This window comes from Periophthalmus magnuspinnatus, chromosome 7 (genome assembly GCF_009829125.3).
Source record: "Periophthalmus magnuspinnatus isolate fPerMag1 chromosome 7, fPerMag1.2.pri, whole genome shotgun sequence".
Taxonomy (NCBI): Eukaryota; Metazoa; Chordata; class Actinopteri; order Gobiiformes; family Gobiidae; genus Periophthalmus; species Periophthalmus magnuspinnatus.
Window position 1 is genome coordinate 10610251 of NC_047132.1, and position 27879 is coordinate 10638129.

At 40.6% G+C, this 27879-nt stretch overlaps 2 protein-coding genes across 4 annotated transcripts in view; both read left to right on the top strand.

The window, feature by feature from the left end:
• zfp64 (zinc finger protein 64 homolog (mouse)) overlaps window positions 1-27879 on the top strand; it is a 182435-nt gene that overhangs the window by 147950 nt on the left and 6606 nt on the right. The window lies entirely within an intron of this gene.
• The window catches only part of nfatc2a (nuclear factor of activated T cells 2a), a 46608-nt gene continuing 26982 nt past the window's right edge, over window positions 8254-27879 (top strand). For 2 of the 3 annotated variants that reach the window (XM_033970185.2, XM_033970186.2), the window contains exons 1-7: window positions 10240-10486; window positions 13065-13275; window positions 14473-14867; window positions 16007-16301; window positions 17014-17182; window positions 25141-25343; window positions 25800-25972. In XM_033970185.2, the coding sequence (XP_033826076.1) occupies window positions 10354-10486; window positions 13065-13275; window positions 14473-14867; window positions 16007-16301; window positions 17014-17182; window positions 25141-25343; window positions 25800-25972 (1579 nt within the window). In that variant the 5' untranslated portion in view covers window positions 10240-10353. Of the gene's footprint in view, window positions 8373-8495; window positions 8554-10239; window positions 10487-13064; window positions 13276-14472; window positions 14868-16006; window positions 16302-17013; window positions 17183-25140; window positions 25344-25799; window positions 25973-27879 lie in introns of those variants that run through there. The other variant, XM_055223085.1, reaches the window with a different exon arrangement.

The window sequence follows — 27879 nt, forward strand, 5'->3', positions numbered from 1 at the left end:
ATGATCCATAGTAAAGACACATTCAAATCTGTTAAATGGACAAAAGGTTTTAAAAAGTGAAACGTCTTCACTCTTAAAACCTTTACTGTACAAAAGTGAGGGAGCTATGGGAGGCAAAACAGAGGTTTGTATTTAGGTACCTGTCAAAGTAAATGGGGAGAACCAACAGTATAGGCCATAATGATGATGATAATAATAATAATGATAACAAAAAAATGATGATTAAAAAAAAATACATACATAGACACACATACATATGCACACAGGGCACCCAAGGCTCATCCTTCCTATCCCGTGCTTTGTCCCATATCCCAAAGTCAAACCACCCTTCTCCTTAAATAAAAGTAATATCAAAACTCAAAAGTATTTATACAAAAATCTACTCAAATAAAACAAAATGAGGATAATTTTAGAGCGGTCTTAAAATGAGAGATTCATGTGAGGCTCATTTCTGATTGGGTCATTTGTGCTGTACAGAGTAACAAAATAAATGAAATAAACATAACTGAGAACCAAGCCTCCAAATTATAACTTAAAGAAATTGTCCAATGTTTTATAAATCAACATTACAGTTGTGATCACTTAACAACGCTGTCAATCAAACCTGTCGCTGACGCCAGCCCGAGCGACCAATGGGAAAGAAGGCGCCTGATTTATTTGTTATAAATGTTCATATCTTTTATAGACAAAATAGTGAAATAAAAATACCAATATCATGTAGCGCGATCAATACGAACATTTTAAGACCAAAATAACAATCCTGACAGCAGCAGTCACAGAGAGAGCGGCCACAGTTATTCAATGCAAAGTGAATTGGAGCCAGAGCCGATGGAGGTTAGATTAGCTATGTTCATTAATATATATGTGTATGGACTAACTGCAGTCAAATTAAAATGGACGCCATAAGCACATCTCAAAGGCCGCAATTTTTAAAGTAACATAAGTTCCTCCACATACAACAACCTCTCCGGTCTTATTCTGCATAAAAAGTGATTCTTGTATTAGTTTGTCAGTTCAGATTTCAGTCTTTTTGTCAATTCACCTTATTCTGGAAGTTGCTGTGGGCGCGCCATCGTCATTTGGGCGGTCTTATTTTGCTTGGTGCCAGCGATTTTGACCAATAAGTTGTACAGAGACTACAGAGCCGTTTTAAAGCTCCACAGAGAATCACCGCAGTGTCGACTTGTTGGTCACATGAACATAGAACATTTTACACAAATCAACACTATTTTATAGATGAAATTTTCCCACATTCACCACTGAAAAGAATGGAATTCCCTCTTAAAACCACCACAAAGAAAGCGCAGTTTGGAGCGTTTAGAGGCCAAAGTGGGCGGGGCCGAATAAGGTCAGTAGGCTCTGGGCACAGCAGTACGCTAGCTTGCTCACTGTGTCTCAAAGCTTAAAGTCAGAAAACAAAATAAACAACCAAATAAAATAAAGACTACCTATTCACCTGCAGTTCCCTGTTCACTGTATGATCTTTAAATATTTATCTGCAACAAACTAAAATTGGACAGGAAGTAGTGACGCTAACGGTGAGGTTTCCGGTGCTGGTCATGTTTAAAATGTGAACTTTAAACAGAATCCTAATATTCAAACATAATCACAAATCCAATCGCTATGGTCGTCAGAAAAATCCCAAATGGTTCATCCCTATTGCCCTTAGTCCTTCTTATGTTCCATGTTTATTACGACGGGTTCTTAATATTTTAGCCTGATTGGTTCTACAGTTTTGTCTTGTTTGTGTATAATTTTCCAGGCCTGGTTTGCATGTCTGATACCCGCCCCTCACCAGACACAACTCAGACACGGGACACTAATATAAACTGTAGACTTCTGGAAACATCTGAACGAGACAACGGTTTAATTTGTATTTCCATATCACAGCTCCACTTCTTCTGTAACCCAGACTACGTTACCTCACTGAGCGCTTTTACAGGGAAGGAAAAACACAAGTCTGAACTTTAAGAGAAAAAAAAAATTCCTTAAAAATCGGAAGTTTAAAGTAGGCCGTCTGGACACTGCAGTTTTCCCTCTTAAGTTAGTGCCGTAGTCATTTTCTCATTCATAATTTCAGTTGCGTAAGCGTTCCGTAACAGTGGAGGAATTTACATGTGCTAGACCCGACTGTCGACTGCGTCCAAACAGTGTCGGGGCAGTGGGGTTCCCTGCATTTCCCTCTCCTCCTCCTTCTCTTTTCTGCTCTCTCTCCTCCTCTCTCCCTCTCTTTCTCCCTTTCCTTCTTCTGTCTCTCCTTTTCTCCTCCTGCTCCACCTCCCCTTTTCTGCTCTTTCTCTCTCCCTCTTCTTCTCCCTCTCTCTTTTTTGTCTCTCTTTCTCTCCTCTCTTCTTCCGTCCCCCTCTTTCTCCCTTTCCTCCCTCTCTCCATCTACCTGTCTCCTCATCCTTGTCCAGTTCCTTCTCTCTCATTCCTTTTCTCCCTCCCTCTCCTCCTTCTCACTCTCCTCCTCTCTCCTCCTCTCTCTCCCTCTCTCTCACTTCTTTTACCTCTCCTCCTCACTCTCCTTCTCCCTCTCCTTCTCTCTCCCTCTCTTCTCTTTCTCCCTTTCTTTTGCCCTTTCACCTCTTCCTCCTTCTCTCTTTTTCTCCTCTCTCCTCCTCTCCTTGTCTCATTCTCTCTCTCATCCTACTCCTCTCTTTCTGTCTCTCTCCTCTTCTCCTCTCCTTCTCTCTCTCCTCTCTCTCTCTCTCCCCCCTCTCCTCTCCTTCCCTCTCTCCTCTCCTCTCCTTCCCTCTCTCCTCTCCTCCTCCTCTCCTTCTCTCCTCAGACTCTATGTAGGTCACTGGCTTGGACACAGCAGTTTCCTACATCTGGTCGTGGGGTGATAATTCCATACCACACAGCTACTGCTACTCATGTCTGTTACGACTATGACTACTTCTACTATGACTACTACAACTACCAGAGCTATTATTATTACTACTACTACTAATACTACTGCTATTCTATGATACGACCATGACTACTTCTACTATGACTACTGCAACTACCAGAGCTACTGTATTATTGTTACTGCTACTTATGTCTGTTACCACCACGACTATGACTATGACTATTACTACTACTAGTTTTATTTCTACTACTACTACTACTACTACTACAACTATTACTACCAAAGCTATTATCACCACGTCTAATATTACTGCTATTCATGTCTGTTACTACTACAACTATGGCTACTACTACAACTATGGCTACTACTGCTGCTACGACCATTGCTACTACTATGACCACTACTATTACTCCTACTAATACTACTACTGTTACTGCTACTCATGTTTGGTATTACTACTATAGCTACTACTATGAATACTACTGCAGCTAATTGACTAGTATTGCTGCTGCTGCTGCTGCTTCTGCTTCTGCTTCTACTACTATCGCCACCACCACCAGTACTACTACTTACTACTACTACTTAGTCTGAATGGGCTTGCTTCTCCACAAACCTGACTGTTATTTGGCCTGGAGAAGGGTCTTCTTTTTGTTTCTATGGAAACACTGTTCCTTTGGCTATAATCGTCCACAGTATGGCATCAAACTGTCTCCATGGAGAATGTCCCTAAGTATGTTTTTAAGTTTCTGTTTCTATGGAGTCATGCAGGTGATGTACCCTCTCCAGAAAGTTGCATATTGTAGCTTTAAATAAAGCACTACTTTTACTCTAAACATGTTCCCCAAATGTCAAATACTGTGTGCTTGAAAAAGGAGAAACATCAACCTCTAAATGTAATCAAGTGGCATTATAGCACAATGTTTACCCACCAACCAGAGGGTCACCAGTTCAAATCCCATCTGAGCAAGACACCTCTCCCCCACTGCCCACTCCGTCACAGTACACGACTGACCGGACCGGGGGAAGGACATCTGACACAAACAACCCATTATAGAGAATAAAATCATGTAGTAATGAGTTTGCAGCCGTCACATTCAGCCTTGGACTGTTCTTTAGTCGTAGAAGGAGGATTTCATCATTTCAGCACTCACTAAATCAGTCAAAAGTCCAGTGGAAATAAGAATTCATGTTTGTGGAAGAGGTTCACATGGACTGGAGCGCCGCGTCTGTGCACAGGCCAAACGTGTCAACAAAACCCATATTTATGCTCACATGTCAGGGAGTATGTGGAATTATGAGCAGCTTTTTTTCACTGCCACGAAAAAAATCTGAAGTTTAGCAATACTTGATTTACTATGATCACAACCTGAATTAACCTGTGTCCTCCATGACAGAAAACAGTTGTAATGTGGAGGAATTAGGCTCGTGAAAAGTATCGAAAATCTGATACTAACTGACATTAAAGGTAATATCGAAACCAAACCACAGTTACAAAAACATTGCAAGGGTTTTAAAGTCATTATGTTATGTTTTCCTTTTGATTCTTAAACTGTTTATTCCATTACCACCAGTTTGAACGAAATAAGCAAAGGGCTCTCCGTGATATGACAGATTATGGCTGTTTCTTTTTAAATTTGTAAAAACTGACCACAAAACCTGACGATCAAATGTTCTACGTGATATAAACCCTCATTAGACTTTAAGACTTGTACAGGACATGCTAGCTCCACGTTAGCTCCATTTTACGCTGGGCTTCTGTGATCAAACTTGGTACTTGTTTTGCCTTTACCTCCCTTCCTCTCTCTTTCTCCATCTGTCTCTCTCACTCTGTTTCTCTCTCTCTTCCTTCATCCTCCCTCTTTCTTTCTCTCCCTTCCTCTTACTCTCTTTTATTTCCCTATTTTCCTCTCTACCTCTGCTTCCCTTCTCTCTCTCCTCTCCCTCTCTCCTTCTCTTTCTAATTTTCTAACTAATTGACTGTATCTTTAAAGGTGCTCAGTGTAACTCTTCTGGTAAGGGCTCTACTACTTGTCTCCATGGAATGTTCCGCCGTGTGGCATTAAACTATTTTGCATTTATTCAATCACAGAGGTGGCATGATGGCTGAACGGCTAGAACTGACCCTTCACAGCAAGAAAGTTCCTGCGTCTCCCAGGCCTTTCTGTGTAGAGTTTGCATGTTCTCCCTGTGTCTGGATGGAGTTTGCATGTTCTTCTTGTGTCTGGCTGGAGTTTGCATGTTCTCCTTGTGTCTAGATGGAGTTTGCATGTTCTCCCTGTGTCTAGATGGAGTTTGCATGTTCCTCTTGTGTCTGTGTGCAGTTTGCATGTTCTCCCTGTGTCTGGATGGAGTTTGCATGTTCCTCTTGTGTCTGTGTGCAGTTTGCATGTTCTCCCTGTGTCTGGATGGAGTTTGCATGTTCCTCTTGTGTCTGTGTGCAGTTTGCATGTTCCTCTTGTGTCTGTGTGCAGTTTGCATGTTCTGCTTGTGTCTGTGTGCAGTTTGCATGTTCTCCCTGTGTCTGGATGGAGTTTGGGCACACTCCGGTTGCCCCCATCAACCCAAACAAACACAGGGTCAAATCCTTCAGCTAAGCTCCTGACCAAACCTAGCAACAAGATCACGGAGACAGGTCCCTGAGCACTGCCCCTGAGGAGATGCCCCAGCAGTGTGGAGGGGTGGGTCAAATGCAGAGGGGCGTGTCGCTATGGGGACAATAAAATGTACTTTAACTTTTACTTTTTTTGCTGATAAATACCTTGAAAAACATGCTTTCTTACTGTATGCAGTGTCCTCCCTGTCACCATGGTTGCAGATAGATACAAAGCTGTTCTATGGAGCATTCTAGACAAAGCAATAACCTTAAGTCTCCACTAGAAAAGTTACACACTGCAACTTTAAAAGACCCATATTATGTTATTTTCTGCTTTCTTCCTCTTCACAAACAGACCTGGAGTTGTGTTTTGTTTCATTCACATGTTTAACACACAAACCCTGAATATTAAGGCTGAGTTCTTCTGCCATAATCCTGCTTCTGTCTTGTAGTAGTTTCATAGATGGCCTGCTGTAGTACACATATTACAGTGTATGAGTGTACACAGTATTTGTATACACATAAATGCTTCATTCTGACAGGGCCTATTGTCTGTCTGCTCTCCGTCGCGGTTGCCTTCAGGTTTCCTCTGGGTTTTCCTCATCCTCACATGGCTTTAAGACTCTAAGAATAGTGTGTATTTAGTCTACAGTGTGCGTTATCAATTATGAGTATTTACTTTCTACTGACTTTGCATAGATGTTTTGAAGTATTTAACAAAAAGTAGCAGACAAACAAAGACCCTTCAGACATGTTTTATACAGTATATCAACTGCTACTTTTGAGGTTTTCTACTTAAGTCAACTTACTGAAAAAAAAATCAATAAATACATGTTGACCGTACTTAAATATTTAGTGTAACCTTTAATTATCATTTTATGTTGATCTAAAGCAATAGGAAAAAATATCATATAGAAGTACTCAATGTTTTTTTTTGTTTTTTTTTAAGCAAGAATCCTTAAGTCATTCATATAAATACTCTCTCTCTCCTCTTTTTCCCTGCACATTTCCGCCAAAACCCTTTTTTCCATCGCAGCAGCAGAACCATCAGCCTCCTCAGCCTCTCTGTTTCCTCCCAAAATACTCGAGTAAGTCTAAAAACTGGTCATACTTCTCAAATACTGAAGTCAAGACATTTTGAATCATGTCAGCTCCATTTCACGCTGGTCTGTTCTAACATCAAACTTGGTACTTGTTTTGCCTTCCCCTCCCTCTCTTTCTCCCTGTTTCTCTCACTCTCTCTCACTCTCCCTCTTCCCCCCTTCTCACCCCCCTCCTATTTTCCTCTTGACTTCTCCCCCCTCTCTCCTTCTCTCCCCCTTTACCCCTCCCCCCTCTCCTTTTCCCTCTCTCTTTCCCTCCCCTTTTCTCTCCCTCCTTCTCTCCCCCTCCCTCTGCTTCTCTTTCTCTCCCCTCTTTCCCTCCCCTCTTTCCCTCCCCATTTCCCCATCCCTCTCCTTTCCCTCTCTCCCATTCCCTTTCTTTCTGTCTCTCCCCTCAACCCCTCTCCCTCCTTCTGTCTTTCCCTCTCTCTCCCCCTTTCTCCCACCTCCTCTTCTTCCACTCTCTCTCATGCTCCCCCCTCCATCCCTCCTTTTCTCCCTACCTCGACTTCTCTCTCTTTCTCCCCTCTTTCCCTCCCTTTTCCCCCATCTCTCCCCCTTCCCTCTTTATTTCCCCTCTCAACCCCTCTCCCTCCTTCTCTCTTTCCCCCTCTCCCCCCCTCCTCTCCCTCCCACTTATCCCTTCTATCCCTCTTTTTCTCTCCCTCCTTCTCTCCCTCCCACTGCTTCTCTCTCTTTTTCCCTCACCATTTTACACCACCCCCTCCCATCTCCCTCCTTCTCTTTCCCCCTCTCCCCACTTCTCACTTCTATTCCTCCTTTTCTCTCCCAACTTCTCTAACTCCCTCTGCTTCTCTCTCTCTTTCCCTCACCATTTTCCCTCACCATTTTCCCCCATCCCTCTTTCTCTCTTTCCCCCTCCTCTCCCTCCCCCTTCTCCCCTTTATTCCTCCCTCCTTCTCTCCTCTCTCCTTCTCCTCCCTCCTTCTCTCTCTGTCTCATTTACCATTTTCCCCCCATCTCTCCCCTTCCCACTTTCTATCTCCTCTTAACCCCTCTCCCTCTTTCTCTCTTTTCCCCTCTATTCCCCCTCCTCTCCTTCCTCCCTCTCCTCCTCTCCCTCCTCTCCTCCCCTCCTCCTCTCCTCCTCTCCCCTCCTCTCCTCCTCCCCTCCCCCTCTCCCCCCTCCTCCTCCTCCCCTCCTCTCCCTCTCCTCCTCTCCTCCTCCTCTCCTCCTCTCCCCTCCTGTCCTCCCTCTCCTCCTCTCCTCTCCTCCCCTCCTCTCCCCTCCTCTCCTCCCCTCCTCCCCCTCTCCCCCCTCCTCCTCCTCTCCTCCTCTCCCCTCCTCTCCTCCCCTCCTCTCCCTCTCCTCCTCCTCCCCTCCTCCTCCCCTCCTCTCCCCTCCTCCCCCCTCCTCCCCCTCTCCCCCCTCCTCCTCCTCTTCCCCCTCCTCCCCCTCTCCTCCTCTCCTCCTCCTCCTCCTCCTCCCCTGTGCGCTCTATCCACTCCACAATGCTCCGCTTGTGCGCTACTGTCTGCGCTCGGCCGCAGAAATGCCTTGGCTCGGGCTCTGGCCTCGCTGCAGCTGGAGACGTCATGGATTCCTGAGTGTGGGGCTCTGCAGGAAAGCCCTGAGTCTCCAATATGGCGCAGATCCAGGTTTCCATGGCGAAGGCGCGCAAACAGGAGGCAACACTGAGGGAATCCCGTTATTTTACAGCATTGGAGCATTATAAACACGGACCGGGGAAGGAAGCGATCCACACACCCGAGGAATCCTCTCCGAGCGCGGGCGAAGAGAGCTCTCACTTCAGCCTGCGCCTTTTCGGAACCAGAGACATTTTTACGCACAAGAACTGTACGGCAATTTCTTCAACATTTAACCCCAAATAATTTTCAACTTTTTAACCGAGTGCTGTCTGTACTAAAGGACATTAACTGGTTTTATTTTGATTTTGGTTTTTCGTGTTTTTTTCTCCAGATGTTCAGAGAGACTTGGAGGCTGGCGCAGTACCACGCCATGAGGTCCATGGATCAAGGTACAGCTTCAGTGTTGTGTCTCTGGTAACTAACACATTTGATTTATTTATTTATTCACTTTTGGCTACTTTATGTCACTGTTAAATGATGTGGGCTCTGGGGATGCGCATGGTGTTGGATGAGACGCGCGTTTGGAGACGCTACAAGAATAACTTTAACTTTAAATTAATGAGTTTACTTAAATAACGAGTTTACTTAAAAATACGAATTGCGTTAGAAATAGATTAATGTTAAGACCACAGCTGTTAAATCTAGTTCAAATACACAGAGGAGTTTAAAATAAGACAAAATTACGCACGTTTGTGAGTTGTCATAGTAATGTACAGTTTTGAATAGTTGTACGGATGCCAGCATGTAACCTTTTTAAAATACGTTGGGTTTTTTTTTTTTTTTTAGTTTAAACAACATTTTGCTATTAATTTGCCCACTTGGGTCTTGTATTGCCAACTGTGCCAAAGTATTAGAACGAAAATAAACTTAAATAATACAGTGCGTAAAAATAAATAGGGCTACGTGTATGTAACAGTGGACAAATGTGTGTTTACCATTCATTGAAATAGTTTGTTGAATAACCAGGTACATACAACGATCACAACAGAAATGCTTGTTCTGTCTTGTGTCTTTACGCACGGCGCGCCAGTCACGTGTTTGTGTTGATTTTGGAGTTGGGGAACCCCTCCGGGACTCCCACCTGTCTCTGTCAACACACGGCCCATGTTGGCTCAGTATAAAGCTTGAAATACAGATAATAACAAAATATATGCAGATTTACACAGTGTTTTTGGTACAGCCGCGGTTAAATAGATTTATTTAATACACGGAAACCAGGAAACGCCACCACGCCCGAGTTCATTAGGTTTGGCGAGAGATTTGGCACAGCTCAGTCTCGCTGCTGTAGAGGAGCTGGAAAATGACTCTCTAATATTGTAAACTCAAAAATATGACTCAGGTTGAAGTCGTGTTTGTGTTATGATAAAACTACTCGTCTTTTTGGTTACTATAAAACTAAAATGTGTTCAGAAAAGGTTTGACACGTGTAAGTAAATAACGATAAATCATCGCTACCCAGCGGTGACGCGCGAGGGCAGCACTTCACCGGGCTGCACGTGTCTGCCGCTTACATCCAAATGGGACACACACACAGACACAATGACAGATGTAAAAACTCAGATTTACATAGAATATATGACATATTTTGTATATATTTTATGTAAAGACATCAAGACTTTTGGAGAGTACTGTTTTTCAGGTTTATAATATATTGGCACCTGTTGCTGTTTCAATCTCTCTGTGCGTTATAATAAAAACTAAAAGACATACGGTGTTGAACTACTCCCTGCAAGTTGGATTGAAGCTTCTCACCGCAACTTCCTGTATTTTTCTTTTCAACTCTTCCCACAAACCGCCACTTAAATGATGCGCCACAGGAACGATCCCACCAACACCAAGTCATAATGAGAGCAACATGAGAACCTAAATGCACTCATATGTACTTCTCCCTAGTCCATCCCTCCAGTATTCAGCAGCGTGTTCCTGTTTGTACATTTTGAAGCTGTCAGTCTCTCTCCTCATAGATTTAAACCCACTGCGGGCGTAACACGGGCGTAACACGGGCGTAAGGCTCGCGCCGGCCCTAAACAGCGCGCTCTCTTTGAGTCTGTCATTTGGACACGCCTTCGCGTGACAGCTAAAACAGGAAACCCCCGCGGAGCACCTATGCATCTTCTGACAGGTTCCTCCGAAAAAACCTAAAAGAATAGCCGCTTTTGTCGAGCGTAAAAGACGTAAAAGTGAAATAAATGAGCGCGTTTTACGACCAGAAAGACTTGGAGGAGGATTTGAGCAGAGTGAACTGTCCTGAGGATGATTTTCAGTTTGAGGACTTGTTTGAATATGAGGCACCTTGCAGCGAAACAGCGGAGAGGCGTCAAGGTTTGTCCCACAGACTTAAACATTACACCTTTGTACACTTACATGCGTCTATTTACGTGATTTAAGCGTATTTTAATTATAACTGTCAAAATAATCAGGGAGGCAACTTTTGCATTGGATTTGCATGGATTTTAAACATGTTTTTAGCAGTAAAATAAACAGGGAGTGAATTCAGATCAGCCTTTCTTATGTCATTATTGTGGTGTGCTGAGATTTCCTTCATTTAGGCTCATTCTGTCTTTTCTACAGATCAAAATGGATAAATACATCAATACTAGGTGTTGCCCAAAGGGAGCAGGTGCAGTGAGGCGTTACAACCAAAGCATAGACCAAAGCTGTTACAGGCTGTTTTTACATTATATTACCCACATATAACAAATATGAAAATGAAAAGTGTAGTCCTGTTTTTGAAGTACTTGGTTGAATAAACGGTGTGAACGTTCATCACTTTTATGAATGGGGTGGGTGACATGACAAATATATTGGTTAAATCCAGCAGTCACTCACTTTACAGCTTTACAAAGGCAAAGGAATGATCAGGTTCAACATTTGTGCTTATACCTTTTGGATATTTCATGGCAAACTACAGGGTAATCAATAGGGAAAAGTGTGTCTTGCCTCCATCAGGGACCATGACATCATCACTTTCTATAGTCTGAAAAAAACACCAAAGTAACATCACAAACGTTGAACCTGATCATTTCTATTAGTGACAGCAAAACCCTGCCTTCAAACAATATTCATTTTAGCTTCCTCCCATCTGTATTAAACATTATGGGTCTTTTAGATGTCATTACGTAATCTGAAACCCAACAACTGGAGTGAAGTGGGAGGAAAAGTGTCTGTTTTTGAGCATACAGCTGCGTTAAATAGAGAAATAGTGACTCATGATTTGACAGAAAGACACCAAAATAGCAGATTATCACATGCATCAAGTCACTGGTCCATTTCTATCACCACATCACTCGCCCTGTTCGTTTTATTGTCAGTGTTGTGGGTATAAGCAGACAGTCATCCCGCGTAATCGGACATAACCGTAATTATTATGTCATATTACAAATGATTGATGCTTGTTTACTATTTAATGACAATAATTCTTTATGTTGGCAGCACTTAAATGGAGCAAAGGATCATGGTCTATGTAGTTTTCTTTGCTACACTGCTCTGTTTATTTCTATCAGAACTGAACTCAATTTCGATTTTAAGGAAAATTCTTTATACCTGATGCAGATTTTGATGCTACAATAATAATTTAAAAGACTGATTTTAAGCAACAGAATCTAATTTTCAAGACAAACTAAGTAAGTAGAGATGGACCAATATGTTTTTTTCATGGCCGATGCTGATGTTTCCAGAGAAAGACTTTAAGAAGACTGCCGCTCTCTGTCTCATTCTTGGTTCGCTTTTATTAGTACATTTCGGTTCCTTTAACCTTCAGGTTTAAGAAATCCAGAGAAACCCATGGCAGATAAGCTCTAATGATATTTTTGAACTAATATGTAGGGCTGATTTTTGGTTATTTGTCCCGAATTCTGTAATTAAATGTACTGCAAACTCATCCACAGCTCTTTTTTTAAAACCCCAAATCTATAAACTCATTCTGTAGTCACATTGTGTGCAGTTATATCTTTGCATTTAAGTGTTCGAATAAAGTTTTATGTTTTTTTTGTAGGTGATCTCATCCTGATTCTGAAATCCAACATCTAGACTTTTCTATAATGTTCAGGCAACGTGCAGTTTTGTCCTGTTCATTTTCCAGTATTGTTAAGAGCGTGTACTGTAACTTCGACAATAGTTTTAGTATCGGTTAGTGTCTGGTAGGCATGAGATGATATTGAAATTTTGTATTGCGATAATCATGGACAAAATAATTGCGATTAACAATTACATCATGATAATTATTAAAGTTTCTGACCATTTATTATTATTATTATTATAGTTACTGATAGTTATTAATCATCACGATTATATGAAATGTCCCACAAACAGTTATTGTCGACCCCTATCACGATAAACAATATTAATGTTTATTATCCCATCCCTTGTATCTGATTATTGATATTAGGCCATTAAACGCACTGTACCTGGTTTTTACTGTCTTTAAAACATGATAAACACAATTAGTTAATTTTAAACATTTTACAGCGGTTCAAATGTATTCCTGATGTTCCCAGTACTTTCCTAGCTATACTCCCTGCAATGAGTTTACAAGCACTTTTTACAACTTTCAAAGGCTAGTGCGAAGTGTGGAAGTTATGTCACTGCCAACAACAACTAGCATGATAACAGTGCACTGGTGGTACTTCCTGGTTCGGTTTTAAGATGCAGATAAGAACAATGGTCTTAAAGAGATGCTTTTGTAATTTATCTGTACTGGGGCATAACAATTTTGACGTTATTACGGTACATAAAAAAATCAAGCACTGCCTCTTTAAGTGCCATTATACAATTGTTATTATTAAATATATATAATTAAATGTTATTACTGTTGTAGTTAGTACCATAGCATTATTATACCAATATCTTTTAAATACATTGATTTATTTTTGCGTAGTCATGTTCCCTTCATGTTTTGCAGATGACCCAAACCTCGCCTCTCACAAAGTCCTCAGTCCAGACTCGGAGCACTCCTTCCCCTTGGAGGAACCATCTCCGTATCACCTCAAATCGTGCAGTCCGCCCTACAGCGACCCCACCCACAGTGAAGCCTTACCTGGATACGACCATCCAGAGACCAGGGGCGGGTGCCACCTCACCCTCAGCCCCCGCATCGAAATCACTCCATCTAGGTAGAGACGCCATGATATCAAACTTTAGTGTTTAGTGGTTAAACATAATTATGCTAAAGACTTTGACTTTTTGGAGCTTTCTACCGTGTTATAACGTTGTCAAAAACACGTCTGAAGAGGGTTTAGATGTCATCCATGTATGTTTGATTATCAGTGGTGGGAGGTAATGAAGTAAAAGTAGTAAAGTACTGTACTTAACTAGAATTTGTATGTATCTGTACCTTACTTAAGCACATTTTACAGTGGATACTTTTTACTTTTACGTCACTACATCTGAGAGCAGTATCTGTGCTTTCTACTCCACTACATTTTCTATAACAGGACTGAAAAGTAAAAAGTACTTTTCATATTTGAGGGGTTATTTTTACCATGTCCGTGTTAACATCCTGACTAAACTAAAGTTCAAGCTTCAAACAAGAAAAATTATGAAATAGATTTGTATTGCTACTGTGACCAAAATATTTCTCTTTTTTAATCAATATCACTACATTTAATGCTTAAACAAATGAACACCAGTTGTGAGAAATACTTTTACTTTTCACTCTTGAAGTACAATTTTAAACATTCTTTTACTTAAGTAGATTTTGCTTTTGCTTTTACTTGAGTGACTTTTTACCTCTGTATCTGTACTTTTACTTATGTAACAAAACTGAGTACTTCTTCCACCTCTGTTGAGCATCTAGCGATCTCTCCCGGGCCCTATTTAAAACCTCCTTGTGGTTAACGGCACGATTCTTTCCGATGCTCACGTCAGCTATGCTCCCACGCGACAATTCTTCATAAATATACAAAAATAACTTGACGACCCTGATGGGATGTGCAGTAGTTTCATTAGCGGGACGCGGGTTGATTGTGTTGTGATAGCGCTCTGGAGGAGGAGTGAGGAGGAGTGATGAAACTGAAACTTTTTAAACATGTTAATACATTGTTTTGGAATATAGCATTTTCAAAACTACAAAAGGAAACATGGTGATCTAAATATGTCATGCATTAGCTGTTAACACCACATGGAAGTAAAACACCTCCTCTTTATGAGTGAATTCGTAGTTTAATCTGTCTTATCCTGTCGAAAAAATATGTGAAATGTGCATTGAGTGTACTGGATACATGCGATCATTATTCTACTTGAAATAAATAAATAAAAAAAACATGAAAAAGGAGTATCCACTTTAATAATCTTGATATTTCTCTATTTAGGGAGCACTTCCAGCATGACCCGCTTGACAACCACCACCAAAACCTGAGCCCTAGACCCACCCTCACTGTCCCGGGTCATGAGAACCTTGTTTACCGAGAACCACAGTGCCTAAGTCCAGCGAGCAGCAACTCCTCCACATCCTGGCATTCGGAGAGCTACTCGCCGTGGGCATCTCCCTGCGTCTCTCCCAGTAACAGCGCCCAAAACGCGGGTGACCTTTGCCCGCGCTTCCAGAACATCCACACTGGGTCCCCGCGCACCTCCCCAGGCACGTCCCCCCGCACCAGCCTGACGGAGGACGGCTGTGTGGGGCCGCGGTCCCCTTCACCCAGGACCGGGTCGCGCTCAACGTCTCCACAAGGGAAACGAACCTACGATATGTACCGCAATCCGGGTGTGTATCCAGATTTATTCCGAGATTTGAGTTGACTGTGATCTAGGGATGAGCGATCTGGGAAAAATACTATTAGATTTTTGGTTTATGTTTTAATACAAGGATTCTGTTCAAAGTTCACATTTCAGACTCGTCCAGCTATTTTTTTAATGCAGAATAACACAACATATTTACTTTTTTGTGGCTCATTTCGTTCAGTCAAATTGTGATTTTGATTTGATTGTGATGAATCTTTAACCCGTAATCAGAAATGTTCCTAAAGTTTTGTGCGTCCCGAGACAATGCACACGTCTTTGGATTTCAGTTACACAACAAGTCAAATGTTCACCCCATAATCAAAGGTTGTAGGTTTAGTCTGTGCTCCCACCACTTCATTCTGAGTCTTGCCCCAGGACAGTTGTTGTGTCCTTGGGCAAGACTCAGGCACAACCCACCATGTAACTTTAGACTGATGTAAAAGTATTAGTCATTTTCATTTTTGATTGGTTTTATATTGTGCTTGCTGCTTGAGAATGTTCAGAAATTTAGTTTTAACTTTCTAATCCAATGCGCTCATGCAGGTGGGTGACATGCCAACTCCAGAAAGTTACACTGTGTTACTTTAATCTCATGAAATCTTATTGTTTAATTGTTATAAATGCCATTAAAAATCCCAAACTCTTCACTAATCTACAATATTTTGGCACTAACAGCTGTGTGTTTCTATGGAATCTAAAGTTTCTATCTTTGTTCTGAAAATACTTTAGTGATTAATATTTTGAAGTTTGAAAAGTATGCTGTGAACAAAAAAATAGTTAAAAATATAGATAGTTAAACTTTCTATTCATATCTTAAAGCTACCGTCCTTAAGTTTGACTTTTTTTTTTACCAGTAAATGTGAAGCATGTTCCCCTTTAACCTCACCTAGCCCCTCCCCCTCTCATCACCTGGCCCCTCCCCCTCACCTTGCCGTTGTTCAGCCTCACCTCCGCCCTTTGGTCTTCTTCTGTTAGGCCAAAGCTATCAGACAGAAGTAACGTAGATGAATCTAGTGGTGAAGTGTGAGAATACAACAGCATGATAGCTTGATAGGCAAAACGAATGAATAAAACATATTTCGAGATGTTTCTAACCCTTTTCCTATATTAACGCCTCTACAGCTTTGCTCCCTGGTCACCGCTCGAGAAGCCCCTCCCCTCACGGTCGTCATGAGGACCTGAGCGTCGGAGGTCACTACCCCAGCCTCGGTGATGCCATGAACGGGTACCAGCCTGGTCTGATGCCCACCAAGATCGTCAAAACAACCAACCAGCTGTACACGCTGTACCCCGAGAACAACGGAGAGCCCAACTACCTGGTGTCATGTGACCAGGAGCTGAAGACAAAGCCCACTGCGGAACCTTTCTTTGTCATCCCACAGATCTGGTCCAAACCGCTGGTGCCGGGTCTCTGCAGGTGAAAAAGCACTCTACATTGTAACATTTTATACGTCTTATAGTTTATGTAATTAAGAAATACTACATTTTTAATCAGTGTTTGTGTCAATGTAAGAATTAATATCTACTAGTTAAAGTTAGTTTTTTGTCAGTGGATTATAAAAATTGCTCTTAAGTCAACTAAGAAAGTAAAAAAATGACCTGCTGCTAACCCTGCTTTAAACGAACTGTATGTAGCCTGTGCTCTTATAGTTTTAAAAAATGTACTACAATTACGACTGAACCTGTATTGCTAGTTCCTAAACCTGCAGACAGAGACACATACACATTTTTCTCATTCTCAGTTTATGGACAAGCCTTGTGTGAAAGTTCTGAACTTCTAATGAGCTGCAGAGGCTGCACTAGCACAGATTTATGATTGTCTGCAGGTGCTGGGGTTTAAGTAGTGAGGATTCAGATCAGAGAGAGGACTTTTTGGTTTAAGCTTTGAAATTGGCAACTCAAATGTGAGATTCATGCGAGGCTCATTCTGCTTTCTGATTGGATAATTGTCTTGAGAAACAAAACAGCACATTTTTCAGACTCTGTTGCAGCTAAAGGAGCCGGGCCAAATGGTAGATGGTTTCTGGAACATTGTGAGAATTAATCTTGTTGGCCAGGTTATAAATAAAAGAGAAAACGTATTAGGATCTAGATAAGTTTAAGTGATTATAATTGGTTCTGTTTTGCAGTATCCCGGTCTCCTCCCTCCCTCCTCTGGAATGGCCTCTTCCCTCTCGCACAGATCAGTACGAGCTCCACATCGAAGTGCAGCCGCGGCCTCATCACCGAGCGCACTATGAGACCGAGGGGAGTAGGGGCGCGGTCAAGGCTCCCACGGGAGGGCATCCGGTCGTACAGGTCAGTCCCGGTTCCAGCTACTGGCTCTGACACAAAACATTTGCACAATAGGGTTCAGAATTTGATCATGTCATAATTTCAGCTGGACGACAGAGGCCTTTATAACTCTATGGAAGATTCACTGTTTTTGAAAGAAATATCCCAACTCCACATACTCCACATTAATCTTATGGCTTAAAATCACGTCTTTGGGGTTAAATAATGGCATCACTTATTTTTGCTGACAGAGAAGACGTTGAATTTTTTGCCAGTTTTTTGTTTCATGTGGATAGGCCCAGTGATTACACAGATATTAACCATAAATCAGGTCAACACATCTGCAATCTGACAGTTAACGGGCCCATATTACACTATTTTCTGTTTCTGTTTTTGTTCCTCATCACAAACAGACCTGGAGTTGTGTTTTGTTTCATTCACACATGTTTAACACACAAACGCTGAACATTTAGCCTGAGTTCTTCTCAGGATAGTGCTCCACTGTGTTTTTAAACTCCATACACCTTCACTCGAATCATTTGGATAATTTCAGCCCTGTAATTTCTGATCTGTACTCTACAAAAAGTAAAAGGTTTCTGTTAACTTCATGACAGCACTTCATGACATCACAAGGTGGAACAGAGCATTTTGAGCTTTGGAGATGTAGACAGACTAATAATAAAGGATTACTGAAACATGTGTGAATGAAACAAAACACAACTCCAGGTCTGTTTTTGAGCAAGTAACACATTAAAGCTCACAAAGATTTATTTTTCATAACATAGGACATTTAAACAGCAAATTTCTCCATAGAATTCTGTCTCCAGCTCAGTTTTAAACTATAGTCTATTAAGGACTGAGCACATTATAGACCAGTGTTGCTCGCCTAGACTAGACTATTCTTTTTAGCAATAAAAATCATGTTAAAGGAAATATCAGCATGTACTGCATTTTTTCACATAACTGCCTCTATTTTTGACGTTTCCGTACGTATTTTCCCTTTAACGCATCAACTAACTGACTGGGAAAATCCCCGCGGCACCTGCGCTCTGATTGGTCATCTTCAAGAGACAACGTAAACACATTACCGAAATGACAGTCAAATATTTAAGGAGCCCCATTCCTCTGCTTTAAGATGCCATTTGAATTTACATGAGAGCACAACTGGTTGGTGGAGTTACGGTAATGGAAAGTCCACAGCCGCGCTCTGTCAGAGATGATAGCATCCGCCACAATAGGGTTAAGAAAACTGCAATGTAACTTGGACCATATATTTCATCATTCTTATTTATTTAACCTAAAATTTGAGGTTTGTCAACTCTTCTTGACAAACCAGCTATACCCCACGTGTATTGAAACGCATTAGGACATCAGCAGTGACTTCCATATTGATGCTTACCAGATCCGTCTGGTAATTACATGAATAAATTAATATAAACAAATGCTGTTATTATGAGGCAGGACATGCTCTGGCTTTGTCCAAATGAAGTGGTAGACATTGAGTCCAGGTTTCGTTGGATATTTGCATAGATCATATTTCCATATGCATTGAACAATAGCATCATTATACCCAGGGCTAGCGCTATGAAAATTAGCATGCGTGTTATGGCTAAACAACACGGCAGATTTAACCCTTCACATACACAATCGCTAGTATTTGTGGTTGTCAAACTCTCATAGGACGGAAGTGTGGGTGGATATATTTGTACTGTCTTAAAAACAGAACTAGTTCATTTTAAACGGTTGCAGTTGTGCCAAGTTATTCCTCACTTATCTTATGCATTCAGAACATCCTAAGCATTCACCACGATTAATTTATAAGTGCTTTTCACAACAAAGACCAGAGTGGAGTTTTCCATCACAGTAATGCTAACAACATTCTCTAACAAGAATACGCTTTTTAATTAGATGTAGGTAGTACACAGCAGACTTATTTTATCCAAATTCATGGAAACTAATCCGGTACAGGCCTTGTAATATTACTTTATACAGTGTTTTTATTTTTTATTTTGTAAGTTTATTTTCTATCAAATGCTTTTGCAGCTCTTAAATCGTTTCATTATAATGGTTATATGCTACATATCACACATTTGCATATATACAAAACAACAAATTTGATATTATCTTGTTGCATAATAAGACTCTATGTGTGAAGGCACTACTTGAGTAATAAGTAAAAATACTGGACATTTTTGTAAACAATTGGACTCTAAAACCGAATCCTGTGAATAAAATAATAAATCCATTTCATTTTGATGCTATATTGATAAAATAATGGTTCTGGTGTAGTCCTGCTTTAGTCTTGGTTTAGTTGAGTTAGTCCTGTGTTGGTCCTGGTTTAGTCCTTCTTCTGCTTTAATCCTGATTTACTTAGGTTAGTCCTAGTTTAGTCCTGGTTTAGTCCTGGTTTGGTCCTGATTTGGTCCTGGTTTAGTCCTGGTTTAGTCTTGGTTTAGTCCTTCTTCTGCTTTAATCCTGGTTTACTTAGGTTAGTCCTGGTTTAGTCCTGGTTTAGTCCTGGTTTAGTCCTAGTTTGGTCCTGGTTTAGTTGGGTTAGTCCTGATTTAGTCCTGGTTAGTCCTGGTTTAGTCCTGGTTTGGTCCTGATTTGGTCCTGGTTTAGTCCTGGTTTAGTCTTGGTTTATTTGAGTTAGTCCTGTGTTGGTCCTGGTTTAGTCCTTCTTCAGTTGGTTTAGTCCTGGTTTAGTCCTTCTTCTGCTTTAATCCTGGTTTACTTAGGTTAGTCCTGATTTAGCCCTGGTTTGCTCCTGGTTTAGTCCTAGTTTGGTCCTGGTTTAGTCCAGGTTTAGTCCAGGTTTAGTCCTTCTGCTTTAATCCTGGTTTACTTAGGTTAGTCCTGATTTAGTCCTGGTTTGCTCCTGGTTTAGTCCTAGTTTGGTCCTGGTTTAGTCCAGGTTTAGTCCAGGTTTAGTCCTTCTGCTTTAATCCTGGTTTACTTAGGTTAGTCCTGATTTAGTCCTGGTTTGCTCCTGGTTTAGTCCTAGTTTGGTCCTGGTTTAGTCCTGGTTTAAACCCAGGGCTAAAATAATAAATCCACATAATGCTGATGCTATACTGATAAAATGATTTCGCTGTATTTAATTTATTCTGACAGAGAAAACGTCAAACTTTGTCCTTGTTTTTGTTTTGTGTGGATAGACCCAGTAATTCCAGAGATATGAACCATTTCTACATTTGAACATAGAAATATTAACTGTCTTCTCAGTTTTAAACTATAACTGCCTTTTGAATATTATGAGTTATGAACATATGAAGTGTATTTTCTGGAGGTTTTAAATACTCGGCGTGTCCATGTTTCATGCCTGATGTAGTAGTACTGGTGTGTACTTTGGTTTGCTTCAGTGAGTTTAACCACATAAACCTATCAAGGCCACTTCCTCTTTGTAGACTATAATCTCTCATTTTAGGAAGCTAAGACACACATTTAAAAGACTCTCTGTGGCTGTTAGGCTGGGTTAAGTTCTGGGTTAGACCTGGTTTAGTTCTGGTTTAGTCTTAGTTTACACCCGGATCAGGCTTGGTTTAGTCCTGTTTTTTTTGTCCCAGTTTTGACTTGTTGTCTTGTAGTTTAATCTAGTTTAGTCCTAGTCTAATTCTAGTCATAGTTTTACCTTTTTCACATTACAGTTTGATTTAACATCTAGTTTAGTCCTGGTTCAGTTCATGGTTTAGACCTGATACAAAGTTGGGCATTGTGTAGTGGTTCATACCTGGTCTAGTACTAGTTTTGTCTGGATTTTGTCCTAGTTTTTACTTGTTTGAGTTAAGATCTCATTTAGACCTGGTTCAGTCCTAGTTTAGCCTATTTTACTCCAGGTTTAGTCCTTCTGTATTTGATTTAGCTGGTTTAATCTATTGATAGTTTTGGTTTAGTCCTTCTTTAGCTGGTTGGTCCTGGTTTAAGTCCTGGTTTTATCCTTCAGTTGGCTTAGTCCTGGTTTAGTCCTGGTTTAGTCCTGGTTTAGTCCTGGTTTAGTCCTGGTTTAGTCCTAGTTTAGTCCTGGCTTAGTCCTGGCTTAGTCCTGATTTAGTCCTGGCTTAGTCCTGATTTAGTCCTGGCTTAGTCCTGGTTTAGTTCTGGTTTAGTCCTGGTTTATCTCTGGTTTATCTCTGTTTTAGTCCTTCAGTTGACTTAGTCCTGGTTTAGTCCTGGTTTAGTCCTGGTTTAGTTCTGGTTTAGTCCTGGTTTAGTCCTGGCTTAGCCCTGGTTTAGTCCTTGTTTAGTTCTGTTCTAGTCCTGGCTTAGTCCTGGTTTAGTCCTGGCTTAGCCCTGGTTTAGTCCTTGTTTAGTTCTGTTCTAGTCCTGGTTTAGTCCTGGTTCAGTCCTGGTTTAGTCCTTGTTTAGTTCTGTTCTAGTCCTGGTTTAGTCCTTGTTTAGTTCTGTTCTAGTCCTGGTTTAGTCCTGGTTCAGTCCTGGTTCAGTCCTGGTTTAGTCCTTGTTTAGTTCTGTTCTAGTCCTGGTTTAGTCCTTGTTTAGTTCTGTTCTAGTCCTGGTTTAGTCCTGGTTCAGTCCTGGTTTAGTCCTTGTTTATTTCTGGTCTAGTCCTGGTTTAGTCCTGGTTCAGTCCTGGTTTAGTCCTGGCTTAGTCCTGATTTAGTCCTGGTTTAGTCCTTCAGTCGGGTTATTTCTGGTTTAGTTCTTTTAACCATAACCACATACTACATTCTTCCTCTTTCTGGCTGTAGACTTTTATTTTAGGAAGTGCCCTGTGCCGACTCTTTGTAATGTGTCTGTCCGTGTTTCTATTTAAACTGAATGAATACAGCTCTGACTCGCACAGGCTCAAAATAAGTCACTCGTTTTACTGTGGAAAGATTGTAATCAGACGAGAAAAGAAACAACATTATTACACTTAGCTGTGAACTTGACTAAAGTCTAGGACAATTTGAACTAGTAATGAACCCACAGATACATGGGTTGGGTAGTTAGTAGTATTAATAGTCGTAGTAGTAATAGTAGTAGCAATAGTAGCGGTAGCAGTAGGAGTTCAGTGTTCCCTCGTTTATCGTGGGGGTTACGTTCTAAAAATAACCCGCAATAGGTGAAATCTGCGAAGTATCAGCTTTATTTTTTACAATTATTCTATGTTTTGCAGCTGTAAAACCCCTCACCACACACTTTATACTGACATTTTCTCACATTTCTCTCTTGTTTAAACACTCTCAAAGTTCAAACCTTTGTAGATAAAAAAAAAAGTACAATATTATAGAATGAAAACAATTCAATACTCAATTCAATACACGATACTGATTCTGATACCACGATAATGATAAAAAAAACACTTTCTTTTGACAATAGAATGTGATTTTCAACATTAAATAGTAGTACTTTTATATAGCTTACCTTATATATGTGTACTCTCAGTGTCCAGTAGGTTCATAGTGGTTCATGGGTGTATACTATGTGTCTTATACTTGTGAAAGATACAGCTCAAGATCATTAAAGATATTCAGGAAAGGTTCTGTCCTGTGAATGTGACTTTTTAGTATCAGTTCTTGCTCAAATGAGTATCTAGTTTCGATACTAGTTTCAGTAAGTATCTGTTATTTTCGTAGTGGTAGTACCAGTAGTAGCAGTGGTAGCAGTAGTAGTAGCATTAGCAGTAGTAGGTGTAGTAGTCAATGAGCATGTTAAATTGGCTCTGACATCAGTCTAAAAATATGTGTCTATTGTGTGTGTGTTACTGTAGAAGTAATAATAGAAGTAATAATGTAGTGTTATTGTGAACAAGTAAAGCTTGTGCAGTCACTATTGTTTAACCCATGACCTGATTCAAATCAGGGTTTGTCTGAGTTTAGACCTGGTTTAGTCCTGTTTTTGTCTGGGTTTAGTCCTGGTTCAATCCTGGTTAAGTTCTCTGTCCAGTTTAGCTGTTCATAGTCCTGGTTTAGTCCTGGTTTAGTCCTGGTTTAGGTCTAGTTTAGTCCCTGTTTTGTCCTAATTTAGTACTGCTTTAGTACTGGATCAGTCTTTGTGTGGCCCTGTTTAGTTCTTCTTTAGTCCTGCTTTAGTCCTGGTCTTTTCCTGATTTAGTTCTTGTTTAGTCCTGATTTAGTCCTGATTTAATCCTGATTTAATCCTGATTTAATCCTGGTCTAGTCCTGGATCAGTTCTGTTGTACTCCTGGTCTAGTTCTGGTCTAGTTCCCAGTCTAGTCATTGTTTAGTCCTTGTGTAGGCCTTGTTTAGTCATGTTTTAGTCCTGGTCTAGTGCTGTTTCAGTCCTGGTCTAGTCCTGCTTCAGTCCTGGTCTAGTCCTGGCCTTGTCCTTACACACAGTTCATATTCGTCCATACTTTCCCCTGTCTCTCTTCTCTGACTCACCTTTGCGGCCGCTGCCATGACGACAGGCCCGGTCAGTCTGTTTGCTTCCTGTGTTTCGTCCAATCACGGCTCAGCTCTGCGGTTGCCATAGTTTGTGCTTACTCTGAGCTCAGTGAACTGCAGTCAGTGTTTTTACTGCCCGACCATTAAAACAAGCACAGATGTCCAACAGGGCTACTGGTCCTCGGCTTTCAGAGTTATTATTAAACCGAACGCTCCGAGATTAAAGGTCCTAGATTACACAAATTAACTCTTGTATTTATTTAAACCATGTTATAACATTCTTACCTCCTCAAAAACAAACCTGGAGTTGTGTTTTGTTTCATTCACACATGTTTGAGTAACACTTTATTATTAGTCTGTACATCTCCAAAGCTTAAAATGCTCCAGTCCACCTTGTGATGTCATGAAGTGGTAGTAACAACTACATAACACATTTGGATCTTTTTTGTCTTATTTTATTTTTGTTTAAAGGAAATAAATGTTGTTTTGAATCTCTGCGCTGGTATTAGTTGATATTGGACAGATAATTAAAAGCAGATAGTTAAAGCTAATAAAGAATCAGAATCGGAATCGGAAAAACTGAGTTGTATCTTTATGATGTTGGAGGAGTTTAATGCCCTACTGTAGAATATTCCAGGCAAAGCAGTAATATCTCCATGGAAATCAGCAAGAGGCCGACATTTGAACAGAAACCTTTACGTGAGCGCTGTAAACGATTTGTCCATTATGACTTAAAGGACCTGTACACAATTTTCCCCACGTATTTGTTTTCCCCCAGTACAGATATAAAGCAGATGTTGAATTCAAAATACATGTGCTGTTTACTGTCTCCATATAAATCATTTTATTGCCTGATAATCTGGAAGTGCGTGTTAACATGCTAGATGTGTCCAGTAAGCCCACAATAACAATAATGACTATATCGACTCAATATATGTTAGATGGAACAATTTATTTGGGGGTCAATATTTATCACATGGACTTTTTCTTTGCACTACAGGGAAATGTTGGGTTATTTTTGTCTATATGATGAGATTTGAGCTGGACAAGGTTGGGATTAATAATTTCTATGACTCATTACAGATGCAAACGGAGTCTTTCATTCTGCCATTTTTTATTGCAGCTCATGTTTTAAAAAATATTGTAGCTTTGGACCACTGCAAACTGTTTAAAATGATCCGGTCCTAATTTTCACGTTTTAAGAAGGTAAAAATCAGGTAGCGCACCTTTAACTGAGTACATTCCCTTCTGTTTCTCTCTGTTTGAACAAACACATTTATCTCTAAACTCTGCTGCAGGTTGTTGCTGTCTTGTGGTTTTTTGCAGATTTCCTCAAATGGAAACATCAGCCTCTGTTTTACCTTCACCTGCATCTGACTTATTTTAAGATACACACAAGTGTGTACAAGAGTACACAGGATTACACCTACTTCCTACCAACAAACACAAGCTACACATTTAACAGTTTCTTTACCACTCAACAATCAAACCACTGAACCACAACCAACTACCACTTTGAAACAGGCTTGAGAAAACTGCATTGTTAGACATTTAAACAGAAAAATCAAAGTAAAAGTAATGGTAGTTTCTTAAAGTATGTGTGTTTTTAATGAGCGTTGCCTGTTTGTGTTGCAGTTACACGGTTACAGAGGCAAAGACCCCCTGGGGCTGCAGATTTTCATTGGGACAGCAGATGAAAGGATCCTCAAACCTCACGCCTTTTACCAGGTCCATCGTATCACAGGCAAAACAGTGACCACCAGCAGCTACGAGAAGGTCTTCCACGGCACCAAGGTCCTGGAGATCCCTCTGGAGCCCAAGAACAACATGAAGGCAATGTAAGGAACCTGCTGCAAGATGGGACACACACACAGCGATGATGGAGCTAAACACATTATAAATGTTACCAGTGGGAACATTGGGGACTTGGTAATAAAAATAATAATAATAATAAAGAATTACTCAAACATGTGTAAATTAAACAAAACACAACTCCAGGTATGTTTTTGATAAGGTAACAACATTATAACATGACTTAAATGTGCTTTTAGTCGTGGTACAACAATGTTTCCTCATCATTAGTTTACTCTGGTTTCTGTTTCACTGAGTCTTGCCTGTTTGTGTAATCCTGTTCACGTATTGTCCATCAACTGAGGCTGAAGTGGTCAGAAAATTTGGTTTGCAATTTGAAGTCATGAAAGGTTAAGTTTAATTTATGTTTTTCAAATCGGGACATTACAATATGAACTTGTGTACGCCCCTGTCAAACCTATATATTGTTTTTTGTGATGTAGAATTGACTGCGCTGGGATCCTGAAGCTGAGGAACGCAGACATCGAGCTGCGGAAAGGAGAGACAGACGTGGGGCGAAAGAACACTCGGGTCAGACTGGTGTTTAGAGTGCACATCCCACAGCCTAGTGGCAACATGGTGTCACTGCAGGCAGCGTCGCACCCCATCGAGTGCTGTAAGAAACACACACAATACACACACAATACACACACAATACACACACAATACAGACACAACACAGACACAATACACACACAATACAGACACAATACACAGACAATACACACACAACAAGACTGAACCAGGACTCAACCAGGACTCAACCAGGACTCAACCAGGTCTCAACCAGGACTGAACTAGTACTAATAAAGGACTAATGTAGGACTGAACCACGACTCAACCAGGACTGAATGAGGACTGAACCCGGGATAAACTGGGACTAAACCAGGACTAAACCAACAGAACTAAACCAATAGGACTAAAGTAGGACTAAAGTAAGACTAAAGTAGGACTAAAGTCATACTAAATGTTCACAGTTCACATTCCACTGTGTAAAATGTCACACTTAAGATCATACGTGTCAGTTTTAAAAATATCACATAGCCAAGTCGAAATGTCGTGGATTTTTTGGTTCAGTTTCAGATCAGTATAGATCTCTATGTGTTTATGTTTGTCTAACACTAAAAACACACAAAAGCACAACAGGTCTTCTTCAAATGTTTCTATCTTGCATTTACTTTAATACAAGTGTTTTTAATTACTGAAAATTGCCTTAAAGGGCCCATAATTTCAGATCTATGTTATAATGTTGTTTCCTCATCACAAACAGACCTGGAGTTGTGTTACCTGAGTTCTTCTCTCAAACAGAAAACACTCTGTTCCACTTTGTGATGTCATGTGGTGATACAGGAAGTGCTCCACTGTGTTTTTAAACTCCATACACCTTCACTAGAATAATTTGGATAATTTTGGCCCTAGAATTGCCAAACAACACTGAATAAAAGGTGAAATGCAGGTGAAAAGCTTTGGAGATGCAAACAGACTAATTACGCAGGGTTACTCAAACATGTGTGAATGAAGCAAAAAACAACTCCAGGTCTGTTTTTGAGGAGGTAACAACATTATAACATGGCTAAAAGCTCATAAGAGTCAATTTTGCATAATATAGGACTTTTAAAACATGCATTCTCCACAGATCTGACCTTTAACTCGGCCAGACGGGGTTATATACTTGTCTCCATAGTTAAACGTTTGAACCCATATTGTGGAACATTTTGGGCAAAGCAATAACATCTCCGTGGAGACAAGCACATGGTGGGCTCTCTACTTGGAAAGCTACACAGTACACCTTTAAGTACACGCATAGAACACTTTCTCAGCCCATTTCTGAGCAAATTGTAACTGTATCCAACCGTAAACTGGATTCTTCAGGCCTGTTGATTTGACTGACAGAATTCTGAATCTGTTTTGCCATCCAGACTTAACAGCGTAAACCAAAGCACTAATTCCTCTGATGTTTGTGTTGTGTTTGACTTTGCCCAAACTGCTTCTACTTTTCCAAACCTGATACTGCATAAACCTCATTAAAATCAGACTTATGCAAACGAGCAGGTCCCGGGTACAAAGACGCTTCTATGTTTAAAGTGCAGTTTCTGTTTGAGAACATGGCCCCTGATGTGGACTCAGTGTTATTACAGCAAGATGTGTAATCACTAATCAAACAAGAGCAGCTTTAACTACAATATAGAGGCTTATGCAAATAGGAGCCAAGAAGGGACAGGACTGATATCACTGTTATCAAATTTAGATCGTTTTTGTTCTGAAATAAATGTAAAATGATGCTAAAAGGTTACATTTACAAACACACCATCTTTTTAAAATAATAATATTTTTGATTTAAAAAAATACATATTTGGAATCATATTTTATTCTGTCTCGATGTAGTTCTGATCTAGAGGTGCTTTAGTAATGGTTCAGACCTAGTTTAGTCCTGGTTTAGACCCTAGTTCAGACCTAGTTTAGTTCTGGTTTTGTTCTAGTCTAATCCTGTTTCATTCCTGCTTTAATTTCTGTTGTCTTTCT